The 26,499-nt window shown below is 43.7% G+C and overlaps 2 protein-coding genes across 6 annotated transcripts; one reads left to right on the forward strand and one right to left on the reverse strand.

Annotated features, from left to right (window-relative positions):
* The first annotated feature begins 92 nt into the window (after nt 1-92).
* Nucleotides 93-18,285, forward strand: RPS6KB1 (ribosomal protein S6 kinase B1). Of its 5 annotated transcripts, XM_039381077.1 has the most exons (17): nt 93-251; nt 3,394-3,443; nt 4,366-4,486; nt 4,794-4,862; nt 5,265-5,412; nt 5,859-5,916; nt 6,794-6,894; nt 7,756-7,846; nt 8,049-8,139; nt 8,432-8,539; nt 8,835-8,897; nt 9,679-9,756; nt 11,045-11,152; nt 11,708-11,820; nt 16,215-16,335; nt 16,694-16,786; nt 17,776-18,285. In XM_039381077.1, the coding sequence occupies exons 1-17, from the start codon at nt 132-134 to the stop codon at nt 17,929-17,931; spliced, it is 1,689 nt and encodes a 562-aa protein (XP_039237011.1). In that variant the 5' UTR covers nt 93-131; the 3' UTR covers nt 17,932-18,285. The 5 variants fall into 5 exon arrangements, 4 of the variants coding, with proteins under 4 accessions (XP_039237011.1, XP_039237012.1, XP_027598995.1 ...); XM_039381078.1 differs by lacking the exon at nt 17,776-18,285 and having other exon boundaries at nt 16,694-16,992; XM_027743194.2 differs by lacking the exons at nt 16,215-16,335; nt 16,694-16,786; nt 17,776-18,285 and adding an exon at nt 12,483-15,867.
* On the reverse strand, nt 18,234-26,460 carry RNFT1 (ring finger protein, transmembrane 1). Its single transcript, XM_027743214.2, has 9 exons — nt 26,410-26,460; nt 24,321-24,691; nt 23,915-23,991; nt 23,233-23,333; nt 22,515-22,668; nt 20,721-20,879; nt 19,889-19,954; nt 19,366-19,467; nt 18,234-19,184 (listed from the first exon to the last, which is right to left on the reverse strand). Exons 1-9 carry the CDS (start codon nt 26,412-26,414, stop codon nt 19,050-19,052), a joined length of 1,170 nt encoding a protein of 389 aa, XP_027599015.1. The 5' UTR covers nt 26,415-26,460; the 3' UTR covers nt 18,234-19,049.
* Between the last annotated feature and the right edge of the window lie 39 nt (nt 26,461-26,499).

The raw sequence follows: 26,499 nt of genomic DNA on the forward strand, positions 1-26,499 counted from the left end.
TTGGAGGGCGGGCGGGCGCGCGGGGCGCCGAGTGCGCAGGCGCGGCGCGCGCGGGCGGGGCGGGCGCGCAGGCGCGCTGCGGCCGCGCAGCCGGTGATGGCGGCCGCGGCGGCGCTGCGGGGCCCCGGCCCATGAGGCGGCCCTGGGCCCGCGCACCCGGCGGAGCCAGCGACGGAGTCATGGCGGGAGTGTTCGACATCGACCTGGACCAGCCCGAGGACGCGGGCTCGGACGAGGAGCTGGAGGAGGGGGTGAGAGGGGGAGTGCGGGCGCGCGGCGTGGAGGCCGCGGGGCCTGAGGGAGGGAGGGCGCGGGAGGCGCCGCGGGGGCCGCGCTGAGGCGTCCGGGGAGAGCCCGAGCCTCCCGCCCCGCCCCGCAGAGCCCCATCCGGCCCCGCCAGAGCTCTTCCCTTCGGAAGTTCGGCGCCGGGACCGCGGGGGTTGTTTCCTGGCTTTGCCGTCACACGCTTGAGCGGCGGGGCAGGAGCGCGGCTCGCTCCGCAGTCGCGGCTCTCGCGGCAAAGTTGAAAGCTCAGATTTAAAGCGCCGCGTTGGGCGGGCCAGAGGGTGTTTGTGTGCTGTGCTGTGCTGTGCTGAGCGCTGCGCCCGCCGTCCGGAGTTCGCGGTTTGCGATGTTCGTCTGGGCTCTGCCGCGGCTTTGGGGGGGTCTCATTACAGTATCTGTTTCTATTTTTCCAGTGATGCTGTTGCTTTTTAAAATTGTTTTGTATATTAAACGTTTGGTGTTGTTTAAACTGCTACTGCATTTATTTTCTGCTGTTTAAATTCTAATGACATCCTTGGAGTCCTTGAGATCATGGAATAGTTTGGGTTGGAAGGGACCTTAAAGCTCATCCAGTCCCACCCCCTGCCGTGTTCAGGGACACCTTCCACTAGCCCAGGTTGCTCCAAGCCCTGTCCAACCTGGCCTTGGACTCTTTTAGGGGTGGGGCAGCCACAGCTTCTCTGGGCACCCTGTGCCAGGGCCTCACCACCCTCGCAGCCAGAAATTCTTTCCCAAGTCCCATCTAACCCTGCTCTCTGGCAGTGGGAAGCCATTCCCCCTTGTCCTGTCACTCCATTGTCTTGTAAAAAGTTCCTTTCTATCTTTGGTGTAGACTCCCTTCAGGTTCTTTCCTTCAGGACACGATCAGATATTCAGTTCCCCCACTCCATATGAACTGTAGGACGTTGTTTGACAGCTGAAAGCTCCTCGACCTGCAGGGAAAAGCTCTGTTTGTCACCTCAGTAATCAATAAAATACTTGGCTTAAAAAACCCCTGTAATTGCATCAGACAGTTAATGCTGCCAGGAACAGGTTCTGAGGGGGTGGCAAGAAAGTTGAGTTTGTTCTGTCTCCTGTTCCAATAGTTCAGTCCCAGGGAACAATTAAACCATTCATTGGTTAATGTGGATTTAAAAACATTGCCTTGACAGAAGTTTCTGTGGAGCAGCAACAAATGCATGTTGGCAACCTCAGCTGGTTCTCAGGTGCCTTTTGCAAACAGATAAAGGAGAGAGAGAAGTGGAATTAAACCAACTGAAAATCAGGGAATGTCAGAGCAGGGAAGAAGGGGACCATCAGGAATGTGTGGAGGGGGGGATGTTTCAGTGGAAGTTGTCTCTGTGTGTCCTACAAGGATCAGAAAGATGTTGCAGTGGAGGTCATTAAACTGGCAGTGATTGAGGTGGGAAGTCAGGACTGTGTTGTCTCATCTCTGGTACCTCCCAAAGCCTTGGGGGAGCCCAGACACATCAGCTGTGGGTTGGAATAGGCACAGCCATCCCAGAAAATCTGAAGGATTGTTAAATGCAGCGTTTCCTCAAAAGCCCTGTGGTTGTTTGCACTAATTGTTGTGGTGTGAAAAACCACCCAGCCTTAATTTTGGGGTTTGTGAGGAGTGAAATAACGAATAGACTGAAGGGCTGCTGGTGCTGTGGAAGGAGAACAAACCCTGATACAGCAGAATGGTACCTAAAGTGCATTTTGGTCAAGTTCATACTGGGAATGAAACCCAAAGTTCACAGGAGCAAGAGCAGCACACAGAAACTTTTCCAGAACCGTTGGGTAACTGGAGGGGTTGCTCTGGGAACGTGATGGGTGTTTATTCTCTGCGTTTGTTGATTTTTTTTAAATTCATTTGTTGGCATCAGGAGTGGGGTCAAGGGCAGCCTCAGTGGGTTTGTTGTGAAACGTGTCAATAAGCTGAGTTTTAATAAATGCCAGCAGGGCAGGAGCTGGAAACAAACCTGAGCTTTTGGACTCCCTCAGTGCCTGTGGTGCTTGTAGGAGTTAAATTCCCCTTTAGCCCACCCAAAATGAACCAGCCTCTGTAAACTTCAACATTTCAATGGTCTGGAAGCTGCTGAAAGTTTCTAGTTTTCTTTGGTTAGCGTTTTCACTTAGATAGTATTTGAAATGCGCTCCTTGGGCTGCTTTTTGCAGCTCTCAGTGGTTTTTCTTTCCCTTCTGTTTCTCTGAATTTCACAGGTCACTCAGTTTATCTGTATCTCCTTGCAGTTGTCATTTTTTTTGTCCATACTTTTAAAAATAAAAGTTCTGGGGTATAGTTAAGCTCCCTAGAAGCTGGCCCATGAAATTCCATTTGCATTCATTCCAGCTGTCTGCTTGCTTTGCACTTCTTTTGCCATGCAGAGCCCCAGTGAGAGGGAAGTATTATCTTGCAGAAGGGATCAAGTTGAAAATTCTCTGAAGAAATATCTCTTCAGAATTAACCCCCATTCCTCACTGGTGACTGGTCCTGCTGCTGAAGTGCCTGAACTTTCCTTAGTAATATTTACATTCATTAATCTGTGGAGTGATTATTGGTCAGGAAAGGTGTTTAACATCAGAGGAAAGCTGAATTCTTTCATTATTGTTAGGACTGAATTATTCTCAATATAAAATAATAAAACCTTCTCTGTATATTATTTGGTTTTAGTGCACATGACTCCCAGCTCATCTATTCCCATAATCTTTCTTATTGTTCTGATTTGCATAGTACTGTAATAGGACTTTAAAATCCATATGTAAGAGCAACTATAAAGAAAAATGCAGTGTCTTAATACTTTCCAAATTCTCCTGGGGCTGGGAATTTGTACCTGTAACATTTAAGTGATTAAATAACAGCACAGCCAGGTAAGGCAGTGGTTCCCTGGTCACTCTCTGAGATCTGTGGAAGTATTGCAAATCTTGCACAGAATTTTGTGCATTTTTTTATCTTCTGCTGAGAATTTATTATTCCTGACCTTTAGACTTGTTTAATTACGTAAGTTAAAATTATATCTATTTCTTTTTAATGTAACAAGCTATAAGACACATCAGTGCATTTCTTTTTAATGATTTTTTTTTTCTTTTTCTAATTAATCTTCCTTCTACCCCTCCCATCCCCAGGGTCAGTTAAGTGAGAGCATGGACCATGGAGGAGTTGGCCAATATGACCTGTAAGTTGCTGCTGGAAAATATCCTGTATCATTCATGCCAACTACACATAACTTCTCATTTTGTCCCATTATTAAGGCAAACAGAAAATGTTGTCACTCTGGCTCAAATCTGAGTCATTTCTAGACATTTCACTATTGCCTCACATTAAAATTTATGACTTGTATCTTGAAGTAATGATAACAAAATAAAATCCTGGTGAAACCTTGCTGCTTGTCTTTTAATCCTTGTTTCTCCAGCAAGGATTGTTGGAGAAACCCTGAGTTCAGGAGACAGACACCTCCAGCCTGGCTTCATTTATAGTTCCCAGATTATTCCAGTGGGGAGAAAGAATAGTTCCAGCAGTTCAGCCACCTTTCCTTGAGCAGGATCAATCTGTGTAACTTTGGCAGAGCTGGAACACAGTTTAGAAGCCTCCTTAAATTATGGATCAGACTTGTGGCATGTTCAGAGTTATGAGACTCCTCCTGTTACAGCTTCTTCTGCAAGGTATTTGTATTCTGGAAGTCTCCCCATGGCTGCTGGGGCTGCTGAGTGTGATCTGACACTTAATCACCCCTCAGAGCCTCGTGTTTCCTTGAGGTCTTGAAGAGGTGTCTAAGTCAGTTGGAGGCTTTGATCTTCCAGACTTAACTCTGGTGTAATGCAGAGCATTGTGCATTGAAATGAAGGGATTTGAGGGAGATCTTGATCCTCTAAATCCCCAAAATTTGCAGGTAATCTCCTCCGTGCAAGTTGACACTTGGAGCTTGGCAAAGAATATTTCTTTTCTAAGTGACATTCCCGGTGCTGAGGGTTCTCCAGATCCCCCGGGGAGTCGTTCCTCGGTCAGGCAGGCTGTGCTTGTCCCAGAGTCACTTGCTTCCTTTCAGTGATCATTTAGGAGTATCAGGTAGGCTTACACCCATGTTTTGTTCTCTCCAGGGGCATGGAACATTGTGAGAAGTTTGAGATTTCAGAGACCAGTGTGAACAGAGGCCCCGAGAAGATCCGGCCCGAGTGCTTCGAGCTGCTGCGCGTGCTGGGCAAGGGCGGCTACGGCAAGGTGAGGAACTCCTGCTCCCTCCCTGCAGGAGCAAATCCACACCATGGGAAAGGGCCTTCTGCTGCCTTGGGCAAGCTCTGGTCTTCCCAGCCTGTTTTCTGCCAAGTTCATTCTGCCAGAGGGGAACCCCACGGTTGGTGTGGTGGGACAGAGGTCCTGGCAGAGCATCTCCAGCAGGAAATGTCCCAAAGTGGTTCTGGGTCCCCTCACCAGCAGCCTTGTGGTTTGTGGGTCATGTCACCTCTCTTTGGCAGAACTCTTCTTCTAACTTCCTTTTTTTTCTGATTGCTTTCGTGTTGTTGTTCAGGTGTTTCAAGTACGGAAAGTAACTGGAGCAAACACCGGGAAAATCTTTGCCATGAAAGTTCTTAAAAAGGTAACCTGGATGTTCACATTTCACTGTTACCCGAACCTTCAAACAGCCTAACCTTGCATTTAGCTTTTACAATTGTCTAATGATTTATTCTACCTAAAAATAAATTTTAATATATATACAGTTGATACCCAGGTACAGTTGAAATTCGAATTTAACTTTGAATTTTTCTGTCTGGGCAGTTCTTAGCAGCTCATTTAAATAGGCCAGGAGATCCCTTCCAACCTAAATTACTGTGTAATTCTATGAAATAAAGACTTAAACTTATGCTGTGGTGAATTTCTTTTCTTATGCTGTTGCTGACTCATACATAGTGTGGTGGTTTAATAAACTCAGGATTGAACTCAATATAAAATCTGCCTTGTTTAACATGTTCTTGTGCTCACCTCTCCCTGCTTTTTGCAGGCAATGATTGTAAGGAATGCCAAGGATACAGCTCACACGAAAGCAGAGAGGAATATCCTGGAGGAAGTGAAACATCCCTTCATTGTAGACTTAATTTATGCCTTTCAGACTGGTGGAAAACTCTACCTCATCCTTGAGTATCTCAGTGGTCAGTATTTGAAATTCTCTTACCTGCTGGTGTTTTACACAACCAAGAAATTGGGTTTCTCACCCCACGAGTAAAAGGCCAGTTAACAATTGGCTTGGTGTCTTAAAATGTGAAGCAGCTTAGTATTAAAAACACCTAGAACAACATCAATAAACTTTCTAATTCAATGAAATTGGGCATTTTTGTGTGTTACACTAAAATTGAGTGCAGTCAGAGAGTCCCTGAGGGTTTAGTTCCTGCAGGTTCTTCATGACAGAAGAAAGTATTCCCTTTATTTCAGGGGTAAGGAAACAATCACAGATTAGAAACAGACTTGGGTTTTTTTTGTGAAACGTGTTGTACAGCAGGAAAAAATACCTGTTGTTTATAGTTTTCCTAGAAAATAGACTTTTGGCTTACTAAAAATGATACTTTAACTGAATATAATCTATTTTTTCTCGTGACAGGAGGAGAACTATTTATGCAGTTAGAGAGAGAAGGGATATTTATGGAAGACACAGCTTGGTAAGTGATGCTATTTTTGTACATTAATAGTTAGGGGGTTTTTTTCCAAGTGCTTAAACTATATATAAGTAGTCAGTCGTTTCAAACTGGTGAAAAGAGCAGCTCAGTGGGTTTGGGGAGGGTGTCTGTGCTGCACTTACCACTTTGTGCTGCTGTAACTCCAGTCTCTCCACAGAGGAGGGTCCACTGAGGGTGTTTTCCACAGGGCTGTGGTCAGGGAGGTGTTTTGGGTGTTGGAGAAAAAGCTGTGAAAGATTTGCTGTGAATGTGGTTTTGTTTGTTCTGGATCCACACCCAATTTCCCAGCCAGTTCCAGGATTCCCAAGGCACTGCAGTGGCTGTGTTGTGATGCTTAGAGGTGTAAAGTGCTAATTATGGTAATGAAGGAGAAGAGTATTCTGGAGTAGTGATACTTTACAGATGGACAAGTTGAAATTATCCCTTATTGATTAGGCTTTACACTGACTGCAGTTGTTCTTCTCATGGACAATGCCCTGGGAAAGCTCTGATGTCCATGTGGGACTGGGTGCTGCCAGTTACCTCTTACCTTCATTATTTCCTTTCAGCTTTGCCACCTAGATGTGGTTAGACACATATTTGAACCACTAAAAATGGTTAAAAATTCAGATTCCTCCAAATATATTCATTCTCAGATACCTACTGAGCAGGTAAACCCAATGCTAATATGTCATTTTGTGGTTCTTGGGGTTTGGGTGACTTTTAGGCAAACCAACCTCAAAGGCATCATTGTTTTTCCTTTCTTCTCCCCCAGACTTCTAATGCTGCTTTCAAGGAACTGTTGCTAGGTACATAATAGTGCTTGAACTGCTTTGCATGATTGAATATGTCTCATTTTGTGGCATATGTTTCCTTTCAGCTTTTACTTGGCAGAAATCTCAATGGCACTGGGGCACTTGCATCAAAAAGGAATCATCTACCGGGATCTGAAGCCAGAGAACATCATGCTCAATCACCAAGGTAGAAATGCAACCCTGAGTCAGCTTGGCAGGTGCTGGAAAACACTTCTGCAAAGGTCCCAACTCCTCACTCTGAGGAGAGTTTCCTTAGAGCAGGAATTGCCAGAGCTCTGATTGTCCTCAGTCACACACTGAGGTTCTTCGGGGCCCCAGCGAGCTCCAGGTCCTGTGGGTACAGACCCACATGTTGGGAGATTTGGTTGACTTGCTCTTTGTGCAATTTTTCCTCTACTGGATCATTGTAAAGCGCATAAATATCCGTGTCTTCAGCGCAGAATCCATGAATTTGGGTCCATGGGGGTGGTAGGAAAGGCAGTTTAAGGCAGGATGTCACATCATTTGCTGGAATGACTTCCCCAGCTGCTGAGGCTTTGCCTGACAGCAGTTTCAGTTCCTGAGTGCAGTTCAGTGTGTCACTGATTGTTCTGGCAGTCTGTACCAGCCACTATTTCCATGTTTTCTTAAACAACTGATTTACTTAGTCTGAGTCTTTGTACTGAATTATTCAGGGCACTTTGTTGAATATTGTTCTGTGCACTTTGAGGCAAGCAGTAAAATTCAGTTACCTACTTTCTTAGCTGAAAGATGCTTTAAAAGCTCCACGTTTAACTACAGTTGTCTATCTGTGAGTAAGTTCTGGTGGTTTGTCTTGTTTCTCTTCAAGTGGCAACATTTAGTTTTATCTTTGTGTGATTACCTCGTTCTGTTTTATGACTGTATTGCTTTGTCAGACCACTGAAAATATCTGGAAGTAGCTCAGAGTTAATACAGACCCACGTTGAATTTTCTGGGTTTTAATGTTACTTACAGAGATGTCAGAATTCTGTAATTCAAGTCTGAAATTTTCTGTGTTTCCTTTCAGGTCATGTAAAACTGACTGACTTTGGATTATGTAAAGAATCTATTCATGATGGAACAGTCACACACACATTCTGTGGAACAATTGAATACATGTGAGCTGCATGATGACACACAAAAGTATTACTCTGCTCGGGGGGGAATGGCTGAATTTTGCCTTTTTTAACTGATGGTTCATATGTTGAGTGACTTAGGAAAACTTTACTTGATAAATGTGGGTTTGCTTGAAAACTAGGAGTCAGAATTGGCATTAAGCTGCTTAAAACACTCTCATATTTTCAATTTTTCTGCTCACAGGGCCCCTGAAATCTTGATGAGGAGTGGGCATAACCGTGCTGTGGACTGGTGGAGTTTGGGGGCATTAATGTATGACATGCTGACTGGAGCAGTAGGTGCACAGTTATAATTGCATGTATTTCCCTTTGTAGCTGTTGTAGTTCCCTGTGTCCTCACTCAGATGCATGTATAAATACACATCATTTATATATAATGCAGACTGCAATAAGAAATAAGTTGTGTTCGCTACAGTCTTGAGCTGCTTTTATCCAAAGAGTGATTTTCAAGTCCTATTTGCATTAACTTTTCCTGCTTTGTGAATGACTGAAGTGAGTTGTGCATGCACAAAAGAGAGATCTGAACAAGTCCTGTTTTTTTTCTCCCCTTCCAATGGTGCTTTCCAGCCTCCTTTCACTGGGGAGAACAGAAAGAAGACAATTGACAAGATTCTCAAGTGTAAACTCAACTTGCCTCCCTACCTCACACAAGAAGCCAGAGATCTGCTTAAAAAGGTACAATTTTAATGCCTGTCAGTGCTATATATTTTGGAGGAAATAAAAATACAAGGATACCACTGTGGCTGCTCAGTCCAAGCTTGATTTTATTACTAAAGCAGTCAGTTTTGTGTTGTGTGGTACAGAAAGTGATTTTCCTTGGAAATACAGTAGTTTTCTAACAAATGCAGATTTTCTGGTCATTCTGTATTCATTCTGCATGGGGTTCATTCAGGTGATGATTCATGTCAGGACTAGTCTAGTCATAACAGCACAACTAATTCTGCTTTTTTGGATGTTGTTTCTCATGAAGCTGCTAAAAAGAAATGCTGCCTCACGTCTGGGAGCTGGTCCTGGAGATGCTGGAGAAGTTCAGGTAACTTGCACTTAAGAACTTAAATTACCTCACTGAGGAGAAAACAGCTCTGAGGGTCCATCAGGGCAGGAGAGTCTGTCTGTCTGTCTGTCTGTCTGTCTGTCTTGAAGGGTAATGAGCAGAAAGGCTGCCACATGTGACAGCTGGTCAAAATCTGAAAGCTTTAAAGCTGCACAAAAGCAGCTGCCTACCTGCTGGATAATTGGAGATTTGGAAGATAACTTCTATTCTTTACTTCTGCCTTCCAGTAGATCTTTTCTACCAGTTGTACACTGCTAATTGTGCAGCCCTGGAAGGGTGATGATACTCTCAGCTGGTGAAAACCCTGCCAGCATTAGTGCAGCTATTCCAAGGGAAAAATTAGCTAAAAACTAAGGCAGAGGCTTAGTCCCTGTTGCCTCCAGCTTGACTTTTGTTTTTGTGGTGCCATTAAGAGCATGTTAGAGAGTTCTCCTTATTTCCCAGTGCTGATAACTTGTCATTAATACAATGTTTTGTCATGGTTTTTAGGTATCCAACTTTAAAAGTTGAGGTATTTTGCCTGTGAACTGACTTTTTCTAACCCTTTCAAGGAAAGCATTGCAGGGACAGGAGGTGTTTGCCTTGGAGGTGTGGTACCAATTCTCAGCTCTTCTGATGTAGAATATATTGCACTGAACCCAGCTGTGATTTTGGAAGGAAAGCCACCAGGGAAAGGGGCTGAGAATCCCCTGTTAGTGGTTAAATTTGGGTGGTTTGTGCCCCAGAGGAGGTGCTGACTGTGCTGTTGTAACCCCTGCAGGCTCACCCCTTCTTCAGACACATCAACTGGGACGAGCTGTTGGCACGAAAGGTGGAACCTCCTTTTAAACCCTTATTGGTATGTACTGGGAGTGCTGGGAGATGCTCCCTGTGTGCCTTTAGGAGAGGTCTTGATGTGGGATTACAGACTGGAGTGCCACTGATTCCTGGGACTTAGGTCACAGCTTGGGTGACAGATTCACTGCTGTCAAGTCAGAGGCAGATCTGCCCTGCCCCCTGATCTGCTTCCCTTTGAATTCCTCCTGCTTCTTACCTGGAGGTTAAACAGACTTTCAAGTGCAGCTCACTGTGAATCTCTGCTTCTGAACCCTCTACAGTCAGTCAGTACTTAGTTTCAACTAAAATGAGAAATAGCTGCTAAGCAAAAGTCAATGAAATCACCTAATTAAGCATTTGGTTATTAATATTTACAGTGCATCTTGCTACAGGCAGCACTTAGAGTTTACCTCAAATCAGTGATGTGATGAACAAATCTCTATTATCCCCTCTTATATTTTGAGGTCTGTTTTTCCCTCTGGGTACAAATAGCTACAGCAGCAGTGGGTTTTGCCACCCCCATAGTTCCCAACTACTAAAAATCTCACTTTAAACTGGCTCAGGCATCACTGATGTCCAGCAGCTCCAGCATGGGGACTGCAGACCTTTTTCCCTTCACCCTTTTGAATGAAATTCAGAAAGACTCAAGACTGGTATTTCTGAATGAATTATTGAAGATGATTTGGGGTTTTTCTGTTATTAGCAATGCTATGAAAGTTACTTGTACAAACCAGGTGGTTTTTTCCAAATGTGCTTTCAGGGTTGCATGAGGGGCCACACAAATGAATCCGTTGCCTTTCCACAAAGAATGAGAGAAGGAAACTTGGAGTTACTGTTGTTCTGTGGCCAAATTAAACAATGTTCATAGTCACTTATTCCAGAGTTGTCCTCCATCCCTCACAGTGTAAACACTTCTGTATCTGCAAAAATGGGATTGAATTATCTGGAGAGGTTCCAAATTCTGAGAGTTGCAACTGTTCTGGTTGTGACGAGGGCTAAACTTGGCAAGAAACTGGCGTTGTCATTCTGAAAGTTTCTGTTTGTAATTTGAGATTTTTTTATTTTTTTTAAAGGCATCTTTTTAATTTTGTGTTCCTTTTTGATCCATAATTTTTGCCCCTCCCCCTTGCCTTTATTTCTCAGTGTCAGTGCCCATAGTGACCTCCCACTGGCAGCGACAGGATTCCGACACCACTCCAGGGTTTTACTCCAGCAGAGCTCTGCCAAAAACCTATGGAATGAACTCCACCCAGAGGCTGCACTGGTTGATATCTGTAATATAAACCCTTAACCATTTTGTTTTTGCAAAGCAATCTGAAGAGGATGTGAGCCAGTTTGATTCAAAGTTTACACGTCAGACACCTGTTGATAGCCCAGATGACTCAACTCTCAGTGAAAGTGCCAACCAGGTCTTTCTGGTGAGTGAGGAATGGCTGGAGAGGGAGGTTTTTACTGGGAGCAGGGGGGCACTGCAGCTAAATTAATTCTCTGGAGTCCTACCTGATATTCAAAGCAAACCCTCATCACTGGACACAAACTCTGTGATGGGTTGGAGATGTTGAAGGGCTCTGAGGACACCTCTGGATATCACCTGAGGATATCTCTGACATTTTCTTTATACCCCAGCCAGCAAACGGTGCCTCCTTTGTGGAATGTCAGCACTCTGATTCAGAGCTGCATTCTGAACCCTGGCCACGGGGTTGCTTTCACAGTCATGCAGAGAGAACAATGTCCAGTCCATAGAGCAAAATTAATTAAAGTGAGTGTGCCTGTGGGAGTCTGGGAGCAGAAATAGCCGGGTTGGAGCATCAGGTTGGGAACTCCCCAGAGTCCCACTGTTCGCTTCAAGGAGTAGAAGTTCCTATGTCTGCATTTACTCTTCCTTTTGTAATTTTCTGATCATAATCAGGTTTTCATGTGGTCACTGCAGAGTGATCCCCAGGGTGAATGTTGCCTCCCTTGCTGTCTTGCAGGGTTTTACCTACGTGGCTCCATCAGTACTTGAAAGCGTAAAAGAGAAATTTTCTTTTGAACCAAAAATCCGTTCCCCTCGCAGGTTCATCGGTAGCCCAAGGACACCAGTCAGGTACCTCTCTTTTATTCCTTCTTTTCTTTTTTTGTAACACACCTTTTGACAAGTAGAAATTCAAAATGCAGCCTTGCTTCTCAGCCCAGCACTTCCGTTCGAGTTACAGGACTGACCCTGTTTTACAAACCACGTTATCATGATAAATCTGGGGGGTTTGGCAGCACAGGAAGTACTGATTTGCTGCTTTTTAGTGCTGCTGCAGCCCCACTCCGGTGACTTTGGCTCACCATCCCTCTAGAACTGTTTCAGAACATCCTAAGAGCTTTGTGCTGCTAAAGAACCGTGTTAGTCCAGAAAGAATCATGTCAGTGCAGTCAGTGCTCAGATTTGCAAGTTGGAAGGATTCAGCAATATCTTGGTACTAACAAAGAACCAACAAGAAAAGATGGTTATGATTGAGCAAAAATTAGTGGTTTTTTTTTTCTTCCTGATAAGCCTTTCATTGATTCTGCAATCACCTAGAAATGCACCCTCAGATGACAGGAATGTGCTTTACAAGAGACAGTGGTAGAAGCTCCCCGTGGAAATTTCTCAAACTTCTGGAAGTGGAAGGAAGAATTAGAAATGCTTCTCAGTAGGCATTTGAGCTTCCTGCAGAGTAACAGATCCCCCTCGGTGCCGTGTCTCCAGCTCTGATCTGTGTGTTTCTTGTTTTAAAGCCCCGTCAAGTTTTCCCCCGGGGAATTCTGGGGAAGAGGTGCTTCTGCCGGCGCATCGACCGCTCAGCCACCTGTGGAATACCCGATGGAGACGAGTGGGATAGAACAAATGGATGTGACAGTGTGTGGAGAGGCTTCAGCACCGCTTCCAATCCGGCAGCCAAACTCTGGGCCCTACAAAAAACAAGCTTTCCCCATGATCTCCAAACGACCAGAGCACTTGCGCATGAACCTATGACAGCACCACGGCTGGGAGCCGAGAACAGACGGGAGCCCCCTTGGAGCTGAAACACGAGGGCTTGTTTGGTTTACTTTTAAAAAAAGTGACAGTATCAAAGAGTCAGTCATTGCACAGAGAGACTTGGAAAGCAAAGAAAAAAAAACGGATTTTTTTTTTTTTTTTTTTTTTTTTTTTTTTTTTCCTGTCAATCAATGGTGCATAAAAAAAAAACAACAAACTTTAGCAAATGGTATTGCAGAACTCTAGGCACGTCATCTAACGATTCCAGTGACATCTGCTCACCTTATCAAGGATTTCTCAGCTTGGAACTGACAGTATTAAGGGTCAGGATGTTGCTCCAGAATCACTGGTGTAGTGAATGTGTCGAGGAGGGTTAGCCCTTTCACTAGGCAGAGGATGAAACGCCTGTGCTTGCAGCTGAGGGGTAATTAGCATGCAAGCTTCGTTAAGAGGTTTCCTACAACGGGGCGGAATCAAAGATGAAAGCTAAAATTAATTGGTATCTCACGTTCAAAACATAATGAGTTTTTTTTATATATATATATACAAAAAAAAATATATATATTTTTCAAATAGATTTTTTTGATTCAGCTCATTATGGAAAGGATCCCAAAATTGCAAACGCAGAATAATTGGTGAAGAAAGTTGTTTGGTTGGTTTTTTTTTTCAAGGCTCTGGTTCTGATTCTTCTCCTCATCAAACAACAAATCAATAAGTGAACCACTGGCCAGCTTGGCAGTGTGGGGTGGGAGAGGACTGTTTTTCACTTGCTTCCCCAGCTGAAATCCCTGTTCCTGCAGGGACCAACGGATCTAATCAGAGGCAATGCTGCTATGTTGTTCTAGGCTTAACTGGAAGCCACGGGCTCACACACGTCCTGCTTATTTCATCCCTGTCCTCAGCAGACATTTCACTGGGAAACATCACTTTTTTTTGTCCCCTTGTGCTGGTGCTGGGCTGGAGGCAGCTCAGCACAGCCAGGTTCTTACCCACAGCGAGATCAGGAGACTGTGCATCCCATCACAAGGTCAGTAGAGATCTATAGCAAGTCCCCCAGGGAACAGAGACAAACCCTGCATAGCAGAAGGAAATAACTATTTTTGTAACAGGTGGGTAAGAATTTGAGGATTTTTTTTTTTTAAAGTATAATAATTATTAATAAAATTTTGCTTACAGGAGTTCCCTGCCATTATACATTTCTAAATTTCTCCACGTTTTTTTTTTTCTATGCTGGGGCAATAAATTTGCTGATTGTACGAGAAAAAGTGTTCAATGGCCTTTCAGTGAATGTCTTCCACAGTGGGTCAGAACTTGAGCAACCTTCATTTAGGAAACATGTTCTAAGGACACTATTTATGTTTTTAAAACTGTCACACGATCTGTACAACTGACTTACAGGTACAAAGAATAAAATAAAGGTAAACTTTACCTTCCTTAAATATATACTTCCTGCCTTAAAGAAAGCATTTCCATGAGCATAGCTGGTGAAAGGGTTAAAATCTGCAGAGCTTTACACTAGTTTAGGGTGTGTCTGCTGTGTGTGTGTGTGTGGAGATGATCCAGCTGCATCCAAGTCCTGTCACTTTTTGCCTGCCACACGTTGCATTATCCTTAGTCAAACTGTGCAAAGTCTACTTCTGGTGTTTCACAACAGTAGGGATTTTTTTATCCTAGATTTCCGCTTACTCTGTGGATACTGAACCTTTTTTGAGCCATAGGATCCAAGCCATAAAACTCTCTCAAGCATTGAATCCGCTCAGTGCTCTTTGCTCAGATTTGCAAGTTGGAAGGATTCAGTGATACCTTGATACCAACAACAAAAAACTAGCAAAAATTAAGATTTTTTTTTTTCTTCCTTTTGTTAAAAAAGTTTTAATTTCCTGAGGCAGATGAAGTTCCCTTGCAGTGCCACAGGTTGTGCTGGAGGATTGCCATTGTTCAGGGGGGGCGTTGTGAAACCAAAACCCAAGTGCTCAGGAGCTGTTTGCACTCTGCATATCTGCAAACCTGGCTGCATTCTGGATTGCACTGTTTGCATGGGGAATATCTGCCAAGGCCTCAACCTCCAGCCCCTGGAGCCTCTGTGCTGCTCGTTCCTGAGGTGCCCTGACGTGGCCACTGAGGAGAAAGGGACTTGCTTAAAAAATAGTCATTTTTGGAGGCAGATCTCTCTTGGTCCCAGGTACAGCCACCGGTTGCTTTTTGCTTGGCTGGGTAGATTGTCCAGTGGAATTGGTTTATTATGGCTGGCAAGAATGGCAAGAGTTGTTTGTCTGAGTTCACTGAGGAATTACAACCCCCAACTCATCGGTTTTCCAAGGAAATTCCATGTACTGTCAATGTTTCATCCCATAGGTTCTAAGTTGAATTCCCTACCATGACTGTGAAACTTTGGGAGTGTGACTCAGACAGCAAGCACACACTATGCAATATGGTTTATCCTGTATTTATTTGTAAAAAGATCAGACATAGATCCTCTATATATATATATAATAGTGTCAAAATTACTAGTTGTGAACTGAGGGGAGTGGAGTTGTAGCTCCTGTCTGGCTATTTCAGATAAGTGCAGAATGCATTGAATATTGGAGAGCTTAACAAGTGCTTTCTTTTGTTCATTTAAAAATGTCTTAAATTTTTCATTAGAGTATAGAATCTTATTTTTTTTATTTTGTACAAGCTGCGCTTTTTTAATTATAATCACTGAAAAATTCACTATAATTTGATTTTATAGGATTTTTGTAGCATTACAAAAATATAGTAAAACCGAGGTTAATACCTGTTGTGGCTAACCATATAAAAAGTATTAAATCTTAAACTTGAACAAAAGTCATATTTTTTTTTACTAGATGTTAAATAGGGAAATATTTTGTTCTGCAGGTCATTCTCAGAAAAGGTTTCTAGGTCAGCTGTGTTACCAGCAGTTTTTCTTTTTCCCATTTGATGCAGAAACTCTTCTGGTATAAGATATTCCGAATTCCATCAGTTTTCTTGTGGGAGTGATGCATTTGACGCCATTCGTGTACTAAATTGTAATTTTGGGAATGCTGGAATAATTCCTACCAAGACTGTCTTAATTGTGCCATCTGACATTTGAATGTCATCCTGGTATTAGCTCATAATAAAAGATAAAAATCAACGAGTCAATTGTTCTTTTGAATATCCCTTTTTCCTGGTCCTGCTCTCTAAAGGCTGAACTGCTGGAGAACATTTCATAGCTGAGTCCACTCTGCAGTGGAGGTTTATTTGGGGCCTGTTCTCTTTTCAGTATTAACTCCCAGCCTGTTCTCACTGTTAATCAAAAAGTGCATCAAACACTGAGGGAGGACTCTTGTTTTTAGGACGTGGTTGGGGTTTGGTTGGTGTGGTTAAATTGTCTCTACAGGATAGTTGCTGTTTCATTTTCCCAGTTCAGAGGGAAATCCTTTATCCTAAGGGGGAAAGGAGGAGGAGGAGTCGTTAAGAACAAGGCAAATTGAATATTTTTCCTGCAGGTCCTTGGTGATCCACTGTGTGCAGTTCCCAAATATGAACTTCTACAGGTTGTTCTCTTCCAGATTAACTCCATTTGCAGCTGCTGCAGGAACACACCTGAGCTGCCTCAGTACAGACAAGGTAATCCCTGTTCTGGGTTCACCTTTCCCAGTTTACTGGGACTAAATGTCCTCAAGTGCTCAGTAAGATGGATGTGAAGAGCAACTAAAAGCAAATTTAAACGTGTCAATCCCAGTGACCTGTTTGTTTCTTTTTTTAGGAAGTGGGAAGGCCCTGAGTATAACTATGGATGGAAATCATTGTCTTTATGACAGCTTGGATGGGAAAGGGAGGGAGGAGGAATTCCCAGAGAACAGAAAGGACCTGGGAGATGCTCTTTGGCTCAGCCTGTTACCGAGGGCTGGTCCCCTCACCCGGGCTTTGGGGCTCAGAAAAAGCAGCTGTTGGTTGTCACCTGTTCTCTGTTCTGCCCCTGCAGAGTCAGATGTGCTGCCTGTTGGTGATCCTGGCCTGGATTAGGAAGAGCTGCATCCTAATTCCATGTGGATCAGAGAGGGTGGCATTCCTGGAGGTGAGTTCCTGCCTGTATCTGAGAATGAGCCGTTTCATTTATGAAGTGTAAATCTAAACCGGTCCATCAAAATCTCTTCGTAGTTCTTTGGTTTTAATAAAACCTGTTTGGTACTACTGGGTTTGGATAATTTTCACTGGATCTTCAAGGGAAAAAAAAAACAAACCACCAACAGAAAGAGAGAATAAAACCCAGATTGTTCCCTGGTCCTGCTTTTGCCCAGTCTCCACCCTTACTCCAGTTGTTACTCCAGTGTGGTGCACAGAGCCCAGAGGATCAGGGTTGACTTAAAGCACTGACACTGTTTGTTGTGCTCCATAAAATAATCCTGGTGAGCTTTGTGGGCCAGCTGACACTGCTGAGTTCTTGTGGTGGTTTTTTTTTTTATTAACCACAAGTCAATACTTTAATTGGTTTCATATTTTTAAGTAGTAGTTCTGGCCTTGCCTGCAGTCCTTGATGCCTTAATTCCTCCGTGGATATTGAACCACCTGGTGAGGTGAGCAGTTTGTACTTTGTCCTACAGCAAAATATTTAGTTCAGGGTGATTTCTTTCAACTTTCTCTGCAAAGCTGGAATGTTTCTGTGTGAAGCAGTGCACTGAAGGGCTGTCAGGACCTTCTCAGCTTGCCAGTCTGAGCTGTTGGTCCTGACAGACGGATGGAATTGAAGTCTGGGGCTGCCCATCACTGCTGGGCAATTAATGTAATCAATACTGAGGAATTAAGAAGTGCATTTCTCTGCTCTAACAACGTGTCCAAGTCTGGGGCCTTTCAGTTTCTGTTTCCTCTGAGAGGATTTTTGAATGGAAAGAGTGATTATTAAGCTGTTGGAATTAGCATTTCAGGGAAAGCTGCTCCAGGCTAAGTAGCAATGTTTATTTTGCCTGGTATTTTGGAAGGGGTTGGTTGTCACATCTGCCCTTACAAACTCTGTGTTGGGTTTAGCCACACATTTTACTCACACCAGCAAAGGTTTTTTTTACTCAGAATCCTGAATTCTGCCCCCATTCCCCTGGGAGCTGTGCCTTTAAGGGCTCTCTCCCATCAGCCCTGGCAGCCCCATCAAGGTCCCTGTGGCAGCTGCAGCTCTGGAGGATTCACTCCCTGCCCTGCCCTTGGGGCTCTCCATCATTCACCAAGTAAGTGTTTGACTTTTTAATTCTGTTTGTACTCAATTTAGAAGTTTCTAAAGGTATTCAGTTAGGGCAAACTCAAGTTAATGGTAACTAAATGTAACTTTCCTGTAGCAGAATAATTTGAGTGGCTTTTTTCAGCCTTATCTGAGCAGCAAAGTGAGAAAAGACAAGCAGGAAAACAAAGTGAGATTATATATAATTAGTGCTATAATTAACATAAAACCTAATCATGAATAAATTGTAGCATTTGAAGAGGTTTTGTTTTTCAGAGACATTAATTTAACAACAAAACTAGACCTGGCACTGAGCTTTAAATACTCAAACAGTAACAAATCTTTCTTTATTCAGCATGCACCAAACAAGTAGATTTAAATGCATTTATTCTCTCTGATTTTTATGCATACTACAAATTTGCAAATGCAGTATAAAATAGATTCTGCCCTGTAAGAAAATCTGGTTCCTGTCACGACAAAAAATATAATATTAAAGATCTGTTTTAAAAATACCAGCTTTATAAAATGCTCAGTAAAAAACTACCATCAGTGGTTGGTTTAAAGGCAAAAGGTTAAGCCAAAGATCCATTAGGAGCCTACAAGAACCTAAAGGGAAACATCTTATTCTTGTGCTTATCCAGGTACAGTGAGAAACAGTTGCTGGTACAGGTGCATGAGTAAAAAAGCAATTTAATTGAGTGGGCAAGCACTGAAGGATCTTTAATGCCAAGTGTGACAAGGAGCTCTAATTCTCACTGTAGTCCAGAGGATAAAGTTTGCTCAAATAAAAGTGGTAGGTTGACCTTTGGGGTTGAGTCATGTTAGGAAGATAAATAGAGTTTAGCACAGTCTGGAACTCAGAATGTTGAATTAAGTCTTAATGCAGCATATTTCAGGATTTCTCTGGTTCCTATGGCAGTCACAAGAGAAGCAATGCTGGCTTTGTCTGCATTCATTCTGAAAACTTAAGTTTTCTCTGCTTAAAAAAGGCCAAGTTACCATTTTCTGCTCTGCTTTAAAAACTGGAACGTTTGGTAGGAGCCTGGGCTGTAGAACTGGGAAAGCTCCTACAAGTGAAGCAGCAGGAAACTGAGAAAACTCAGAGGGAACAAACCAAGTTGTTTGAGAAGCTTTAGAAAATCTGGAGGTGCATTGATGTGGCTCCATCCTTCCACTTGTTAACATGGTCTGAAATGACAGTTCTGCAGAGGGGACACGTTTTTTCTCTATTAAACCACAAACTGATGCATTCTTCACAAAATGTGTGCTGCAAGAAAAGCAGGAGAACTTAGAGCTCCTAAGCTCTTCCACGTGTAACATTCTATATTAATTGCACAGCCTGATTTCTACAAATAATCATAAAACATGTAGTCACCCATCTAATTTTATGTTGTTTAAAATAGTCTTTAATTTGCAAGAAAAATAATAACTGGGATTATGTGTGTTACCTGACAGATGAGCAGAATAGGCTTCTGAAATTCAGCTTGGCAGATGGGACAGATATCATCTGATTCTGAGCACTGTCTCTTGCTGGCTGGCACCCCATAGTGCTGCAAAACAAAGGGACTTCAGCAAATGTTGGTTTCTAGGGGGGTGAAAAAGCCAAGACCAAACACCAGGACAGAAAGGAATTTGGGCTGCTGTGTCAGGAAGAGTATTAAATCCCTAACCCAAGGAAATATTGCTAATTTTTGAAGTCGAGCAGGCCAAAAAGGGTGTGTTACTTCACATCCTTTTATCTGAAGGGTTGTGCAGAAGAGATTTTGGGGGGGGTTGCTGTTGTTCAGATGACAATAAAATCACGTAGTTAAGGAATTCAGACTGAAATGGGACAAGGGAATACAAGGTTTCATGTAAAAATCCAGTTGTTTATTGCTACAACAGTACAAAGCAATATGGGAATGAGGTATTTAAAAAGTATTTGCATGTAAATTGGGTTTATGGGTTTGAATTTTTGAACTCAATACTCACTGGGCGTGTAAAAAATATCCGTAAAACCTGCCTGAAGTTTCTCAGTTGTCCAAAAAAGCTCAAAAGCTGTAATGGGAAAGAAAACTCGAGTTATGTTTAGTATTTTTTCCCCTCTGTGAACTAAAAAGCTTCCAAGCTTTTGGCAGTGGCCTCACTGCTGGTTGGATGTTGGCAGGAACATAAGCAAAGCCATAGTTCAGACTGACCCTCTTTGAGTTGTTTTATGTGTAACCAGACTAAGGTTTATTCTTTCAGGTGTTTGTTCTTTAGAAGAAAAACAGGGTTGAGGTTCTGAACTGTAACATTTGAGTGCAAATATCTCACCATTATTATCGTATTTGCCAGAGTGTTGGGGTTGTGGTGAAGGTAGCAGGGGCATTAGGAAGTTTTGGTCATGGTCAAAGCCAAACTTGTCCTGACTCTGGTTCCATTTGGGGCAGAGGAGCTCTCTGGTGAACAGAGAGCCAGCATGAGCACGTGAAGCTTGTTTGGCATCACACAGGATCCTCTAGCAGAGAAAAAAATCCAGTTTCCTGGATTTTCCAGTTCTTTTAGTCACTGTACTTCTGCAGGCTCTTTTCCTCAGTATCCTACAACAGTCTGATCGGTGTCTGACGTGAGGGGATCTTTAATAAGTGTTCTTTGCTCTGCAGTCCCAGAACAGGGGCAGGAAATGATGATTTAGGGTCCTGAGCCAGGTGTTTTATCAGTTTTTTGGGAGGCTGCCTCAGTTGAAGTGAAGCACTGACTTGCCATCAGTGCAGAGGGGAACTTCCAGCAATGTGCTGGTTGGTGTGTCCAAATGGTTTAGAGGAATATAAAGCTGTCCCACCTTTAGGATGAGGTAGAGAAGGCCCAGCAGGATGCCAAGGGTCCATCCCAGGCCACTGTCCAGCTCCCCATGGGCAATGAGAAAACGGAACCACACTGGGATGGGGACAAACATCCGGTAATACTGGCAGAGTTCTTCCAACAGCAGGTACCAGTAGCCCTGAGCAAGACATGCAAAGGAAGAGCTCGAGTTTTCAAACACAAAGGTTTGGGAGAATACAGAGAACAAGATGCATTGTTATTCTTTTTCAGTAGCTCCCTCTTGTAATGTCTTGAAACAACTAAATATGAAATAACAGATGATGGGTCTCACAACTGTGCAAGAAACGGGAACAGAATTGATGGCTGGGCTGCAGAAAATCAAATTAATAGGCTGAAATATGATAGATTTGGCAGTTGTCTACCTACTTAATGCTGTCAGACTTCATAAGCATAAAAAAAGGAAATAAAAGTTACATGAAAAAGGAAAATAAGATGAATTTGGTCACACAGATCAGCTTGCCATGAGCCAGAGCTGTGCCCTGCCCTCAGGGTTAAAAAATGAGAGTAAGGCCCATCCTTTTATTAACAAACATTATTTACAAACTGTTTTCCTGTAAACATTATTTCATGCCTGGGTAAGAAGCCTTATCTTGTGATAATGAACTCATTTAAGGATGGGATGACAAGAAAATTGGGGGCCAGGAAAGAAGGGGAGGGTAACAGGTAACCAGAGTTCAGTAACACCCTAAAAATTCCTGAGGAACAAAACACAAGTGTCCTGCACAGAGCACTGTGTGTTTGCATGGATAATCATAGATATTGAGCTTAGCTCTTACTTTATTTCCTTCAGTTTCTCTTTAAAACTCTATTTATAACAGAGAAGAAGCACCCCTCCTGCAATGGACACTGGATAGTGCCACAATTTGCCACTATTGATCAGATTCCCTCTTTAATTTAGGCACAATTTAGGTCACAGTTGGTGTAATGGAATTTTCAATAACTGTTTTTTAGATGTTACATCACCAGCTGTAGAGAAACCCAAAGATCTTGATTATAAATCAGTATTTAGAGAAGCCAGTTGTACCTGAGAAGAACTTGTTCTGGCACATTTTAAGAGATAAAACCTCCCAGAACAATCCTGTTCAAATGCTACCACATGCAACTGCACTTGTTAATTTATTTTTTGGAACCAGCACTAGTAATTGCAATTTTAAGATAAAATGTAATTGGTTTTGCTGCCTCACCTCGGGAAGCAGATAAAAATAAATACACCACCAATCAGGGCAAGCTCCTGAGAAAATTATTAAACCTCACTGATTTGAGAAATTAAGCTGTGAATCAAGTTCATCGATCTGACACGAATATTGCTGAGGTTTATCAGCAAAAAGAAAACTCAGAGTTGCTTTGGAAGAGAGAAAAAAAGCAGCTGTTTGCATGTGCAGCCCTTAAAACCCTGACAGACATTGTCAGGCATGTACCAAATTTGCTGTGCCCCAGCTGCTCCAGGCCAACTGTGCACGTTCTTGGAGTGCAGGAAAGGAAAGCTTTCCTCAACCCCCACCTCAGAGACAGAAATAAACCCATTTATCCAGTGGCATAACACGAGGAATTGTTTCCCAGCACACTGAAAACCTTCCTTAGCTCCAAGCAGGGAAGAACAGGAAGTCCACAGGGTTTTCTTGCCCAGGGTGTAGCGGTGGATTATATACAGATCTTTAATTAAAGACTTTTCTCTAGGTAGAATTTAATAATTAGCTCATTTTACCAGAAAAGAATCTTCACAAGGAAGCAAAAATAGAGCTTGTTTCCTTACCTTGGATTTAAAGGACATGATAAAAGAAGGCACCAAGAGAATAAAGCACTTGAAGCCCATGAAGAGGAATTTCAGAATAAAATCTGTGACTCCCACAATCCAAAGTACCTCCCAGAAGTTCATAAAATCCACCGTAGGGTTTAAGAAGATTAAGCTACAAAAAGAAGTAGCAGAAGTTACTGGAGCACCCTATTTAGAGGCAACTGTAACCAGAGATTATCACGGCAGGTTTAAAGAGGGAAACCTGGTTTACACCAAGGAAAAATGTTTGCCAAGGAATTGGGAATTGATCCTTAGGATCTCTGACAGCCTTCCCTTTTTGGAGGCTTTGCTGTGTCTCCATCACAACCCTCATCCCTGGGTTTGCTTTCTCATTTTGGCACTTAGCCTTTGATTCCCAGCCCAGGCTGCAGCTACAGAGGGAACAAGGGGAAAAATCCCTTGGAGTCATAAACTGCACAGAGCCCCAGAAAAGGGCCAAAGCTGGGAATCAAACCCAGGACATTCCCATGGCACAGCAGTGCCATTAAGTCCACTGTGGGGTCTAGGAAATTCCAACAGACTGGTTTTAAGCCCAGCACCTGCTGAGTTTGGCAGAAGGGGAGGAAGGGAGATTAAAGTGAAAGAGAAACCAAGGCCACGATTTAAGAAAAACAATAAATGTTCTCGGTTGGTTTTGAGTGATTTATGGGGTGAGTAGAGGTGTTTGTGTGCTTACCTGTAGTACAGGGACTGAGAATGAAAGGTGTAGTACAGGAGCAGGGCTGATCCACTCAGGTACAGCAGTAACCAGGTGCACTGCAGCTTGGAGCACCGTTCCTGGGGGAGAGTTGGGAGGACACGTTGCAGTCCTTACCTCAGGAGCAGTGTCTGAAACAACCCCCAGAGCACCTCAACAGTCACTACCAGAGGATTTTCTCTTAGTGGTTTTAGGCCACGGGAAACAGGAGAACTCAGTGGAAAGGTAAAACAGTAATTGTAATGTTTTCAAAATACTGATTTCTCTGTGTGTCAAGGTTTTTTCTAAAAACACAACCAAACCCACCCCACTCTGAAGAAACAACAGGTTTCCCTTTGGGAGTGAACAGAGAGATGAAAATTTAGGCTGTCAACTGCTGTTTAATCCACAAATATAGTTAAGTTCTTCCATAAGTTACAAAAAGCTTTTATCAGTTGAAGTGATTTCCAGTCAAAGTCAGAGGAGGGGAAAAAAAACAACCTCTTTTTATCCTTATTATCCGAGAAGTTCTACACTGTACAGAAGCATTAAGACTACTTCCATCTTGAAACCTAACATTATTAGGTAAATAAGCAGTATTTCCATTCACATTTCTTTCAAAATTTGATGAATAAAAGTCTTGGTTAACTTAGAGAATTTTGTGTCATAGGATGATACTTACTCTTAGAAAAACCTGATTTACTATGCTTTTGTTTGCATAGGCATAAGTTGTTAGCAGCCCAATTCCAAGAGAAATGCCTATTAGGAAAACAGGATCAGTTATACACATGAAAAGGAAAAAAAAAAAATCACTGAACTGGGTTAAAAAGCAGCCACTTCTCATATGTCTTTGTAATTACAATTAATAGCAGACTCTCCAAGCAGGATAATTAAGCACATAGTACATATGCCAGCAAAGGAAACAGCAGCCACTGAAATGCAGTTTAGCAAATCTCTCTTTCTGCTGAATAAAGCAAATAAAAATAAAGCTGAAAATAAATTGAATTATCCTTCAGCCTTCAGGTTATTAGTCTGTCTCTTTGGGGGGGAGGGTTTCCTCTCTCAGCCCTGGTTTTGTCATACTCTACCACTGAGATGCTGCATGAGGAGTTTGACACAGAGGATCAGGAGGTAGGGCAGGCTCTTGTGCAGCCACTGCAGGAGGTAGCGCAGCTCCGACAGGGAGCTGCCGCCGGGATCCTCCGAGTCCGGGCCGGGATCCTCCGGCCCTGCTGCTTCCCCATGGCCGTGGGAGCGGCTCTGGGAGCCCTGCCTGGAGCTCGTGCTCTCCCTGGCCTCTCCCAGCTGGATGTGCACGGCCCCGGGGCTGGGATGGCAGGAGCCGTCCCTGTCTCCCGCCGGGCAGGGATCGCCGCTCCCCGCGATGCTGTGGAGGTGGCCGCAGTTTGGCTGCATGGTGGGAGTTTTCCTGGTCCAGGTTCTTGCTGATTTGTGCCTCCTAGAGTGGGATATAAAAAGTCACAGTTGAGGAAAGAGATAAATAGGGGAAAAAAAAGTATCCAATATATTGTACTGAGCGATTGTCTGCATGGAGTAAAGACAAGATTCCCCAAGATCTTGTGTGTGTTCATTCCCAAGGCTGGGTTCCCACCTCCACAGGACACCTTTCTGTGTGCCACTGAAATTGTTTCCTTCCACCCCCGTGCAGGTTTCCCTGGCATTCCTTAGGAACAGCTGAAGTTGCTTCAGTGCAAACCAGGGCAGCAAAAGCTGCTGGACAGGAGACCAGCACTGGCTTGTACGGGAGAGATCTTGGAAGTGCTGCATAATTGCACAAAAACAGCAACAGCAGGAGGGCAGGGAAGGAGCAAACAGGGATGGGAGGGAAGGAAGGAGCACATTTACATGCACCCATTAAGCGGTGAGCACTGGTTCAGACACTGTCTGGTGAGAAGCCATGCTCCAAACTGAGGGCCATTATCAGATTAATGTGATTATCCTGTCTGGGGAAGGGAGCAGAACCAGGTTAGGCCATATTGTAAAAAGCATTTAAAAGAGACTGGGTCTAAGTGAAAAATGAAATGCAGCCAACAAATAATCCAACAGTGAGAGCAGCCAAACAAGGTCCTATTTGTCTTTGCATTGGCATCTTTTGATTGTCTTCCTGGGCAGTTTCTCACTTTATATCAGCCTTTACTCTGATCAAATAGTGTTAAATCAGCTTCTCTGGACTGGTGTGACATCAGAGTAACGATTTTGGAGAATGCCTTGAAGCTGAATTTGGCACAGTACTTGTCACTATGGAGTAGTATTATTGAAACATTGGGAATTTTGTTATAATCCTTCTTCTGCCGTTCAAACTCTTATAGATTCCTCTTTGAAATTATTTTTTCCACAGCTAATTTCACCGGGGATACAGAAAGGTTACATCAAACTTGGTTTTGCACAGCAAAAAGTTCTCGATGCATTTGCACAAAACCCAAGTTCTTTAGCCTTTAAAAATAAAATGATATTAAAAGGTAAACCGCAATCATTTAATATACGAATATGGGAACTTAGTAACATTTACAAGTGTTGCTGTACTACTACTATTTTTTGTTGGCCAAAGATGACATCATGCTTCAAACCAGCCAAAATTCATGTCCTGAATTTTTCTGCACAGGAATGAAGCCGATGAACTGGAGATGGTAGTGACTTGTGTGAACTGAGTCCCGCAGGATCGGGACACCAATGTTGGTTTTAACAGGAAAGGGAATTAAAAAAAAAAAAAAAAAAGACTGTTTAGCACTCTCCAGATGGTGGTTTTGGGGCAAAACCTGACAGTTGGGTGTTTTAAACAGCGAGCAATCCCATTGCCGAGCAAACTTCCAAATCACTGGAATTATTAAACGGGATCGCAGAGAACAACCCCGCGCACCCCCAGACTTCGCTCTCTCGCCCCAGATTTGCCAAAATAAAGCGCCTGATAAAGGCCCTTCGAAGCCTCCCCGGGCCGCTGCTCCCGCCGCCCTCGGGGATCCCCCGCCCGCCCCTCGGGAGGGCTCGAACCGCGGCGGCACCGCCGAGCCGGGACCCCCCGGCAGCGCCTCGGGGGAGGGTTTGGACTCCGGGACCCCCGCCCCGGGAGGGGAAGAGCCCGAAGCCGCGTCCTCCTCCCCCGCCCCGGGCTGTGAGGGGGGCGCGGGGCCGCCCCTTTCCCGCCTTCCCTCCCGGTACCTCATGAGGCGCCCGTCGCCTCCCGCCCGCCGCCCGCCGCCATCGCCGGGGCCCAGGAGGTGGGAGGAAGAGGAGGAGCCGTGAGGGGAG

Source organism: Pipra filicauda, unplaced genomic scaffold, assembly GCF_003945595.2.
Source record: "Pipra filicauda isolate LSUMZ 115617 unplaced genomic scaffold, ASM394559v2 scaffold211_size2331000_pilon, whole genome shotgun sequence".
NCBI classification, from domain to species: domain Eukaryota; kingdom Metazoa; phylum Chordata; class Aves; order Passeriformes; family Pipridae; genus Pipra; species Pipra filicauda.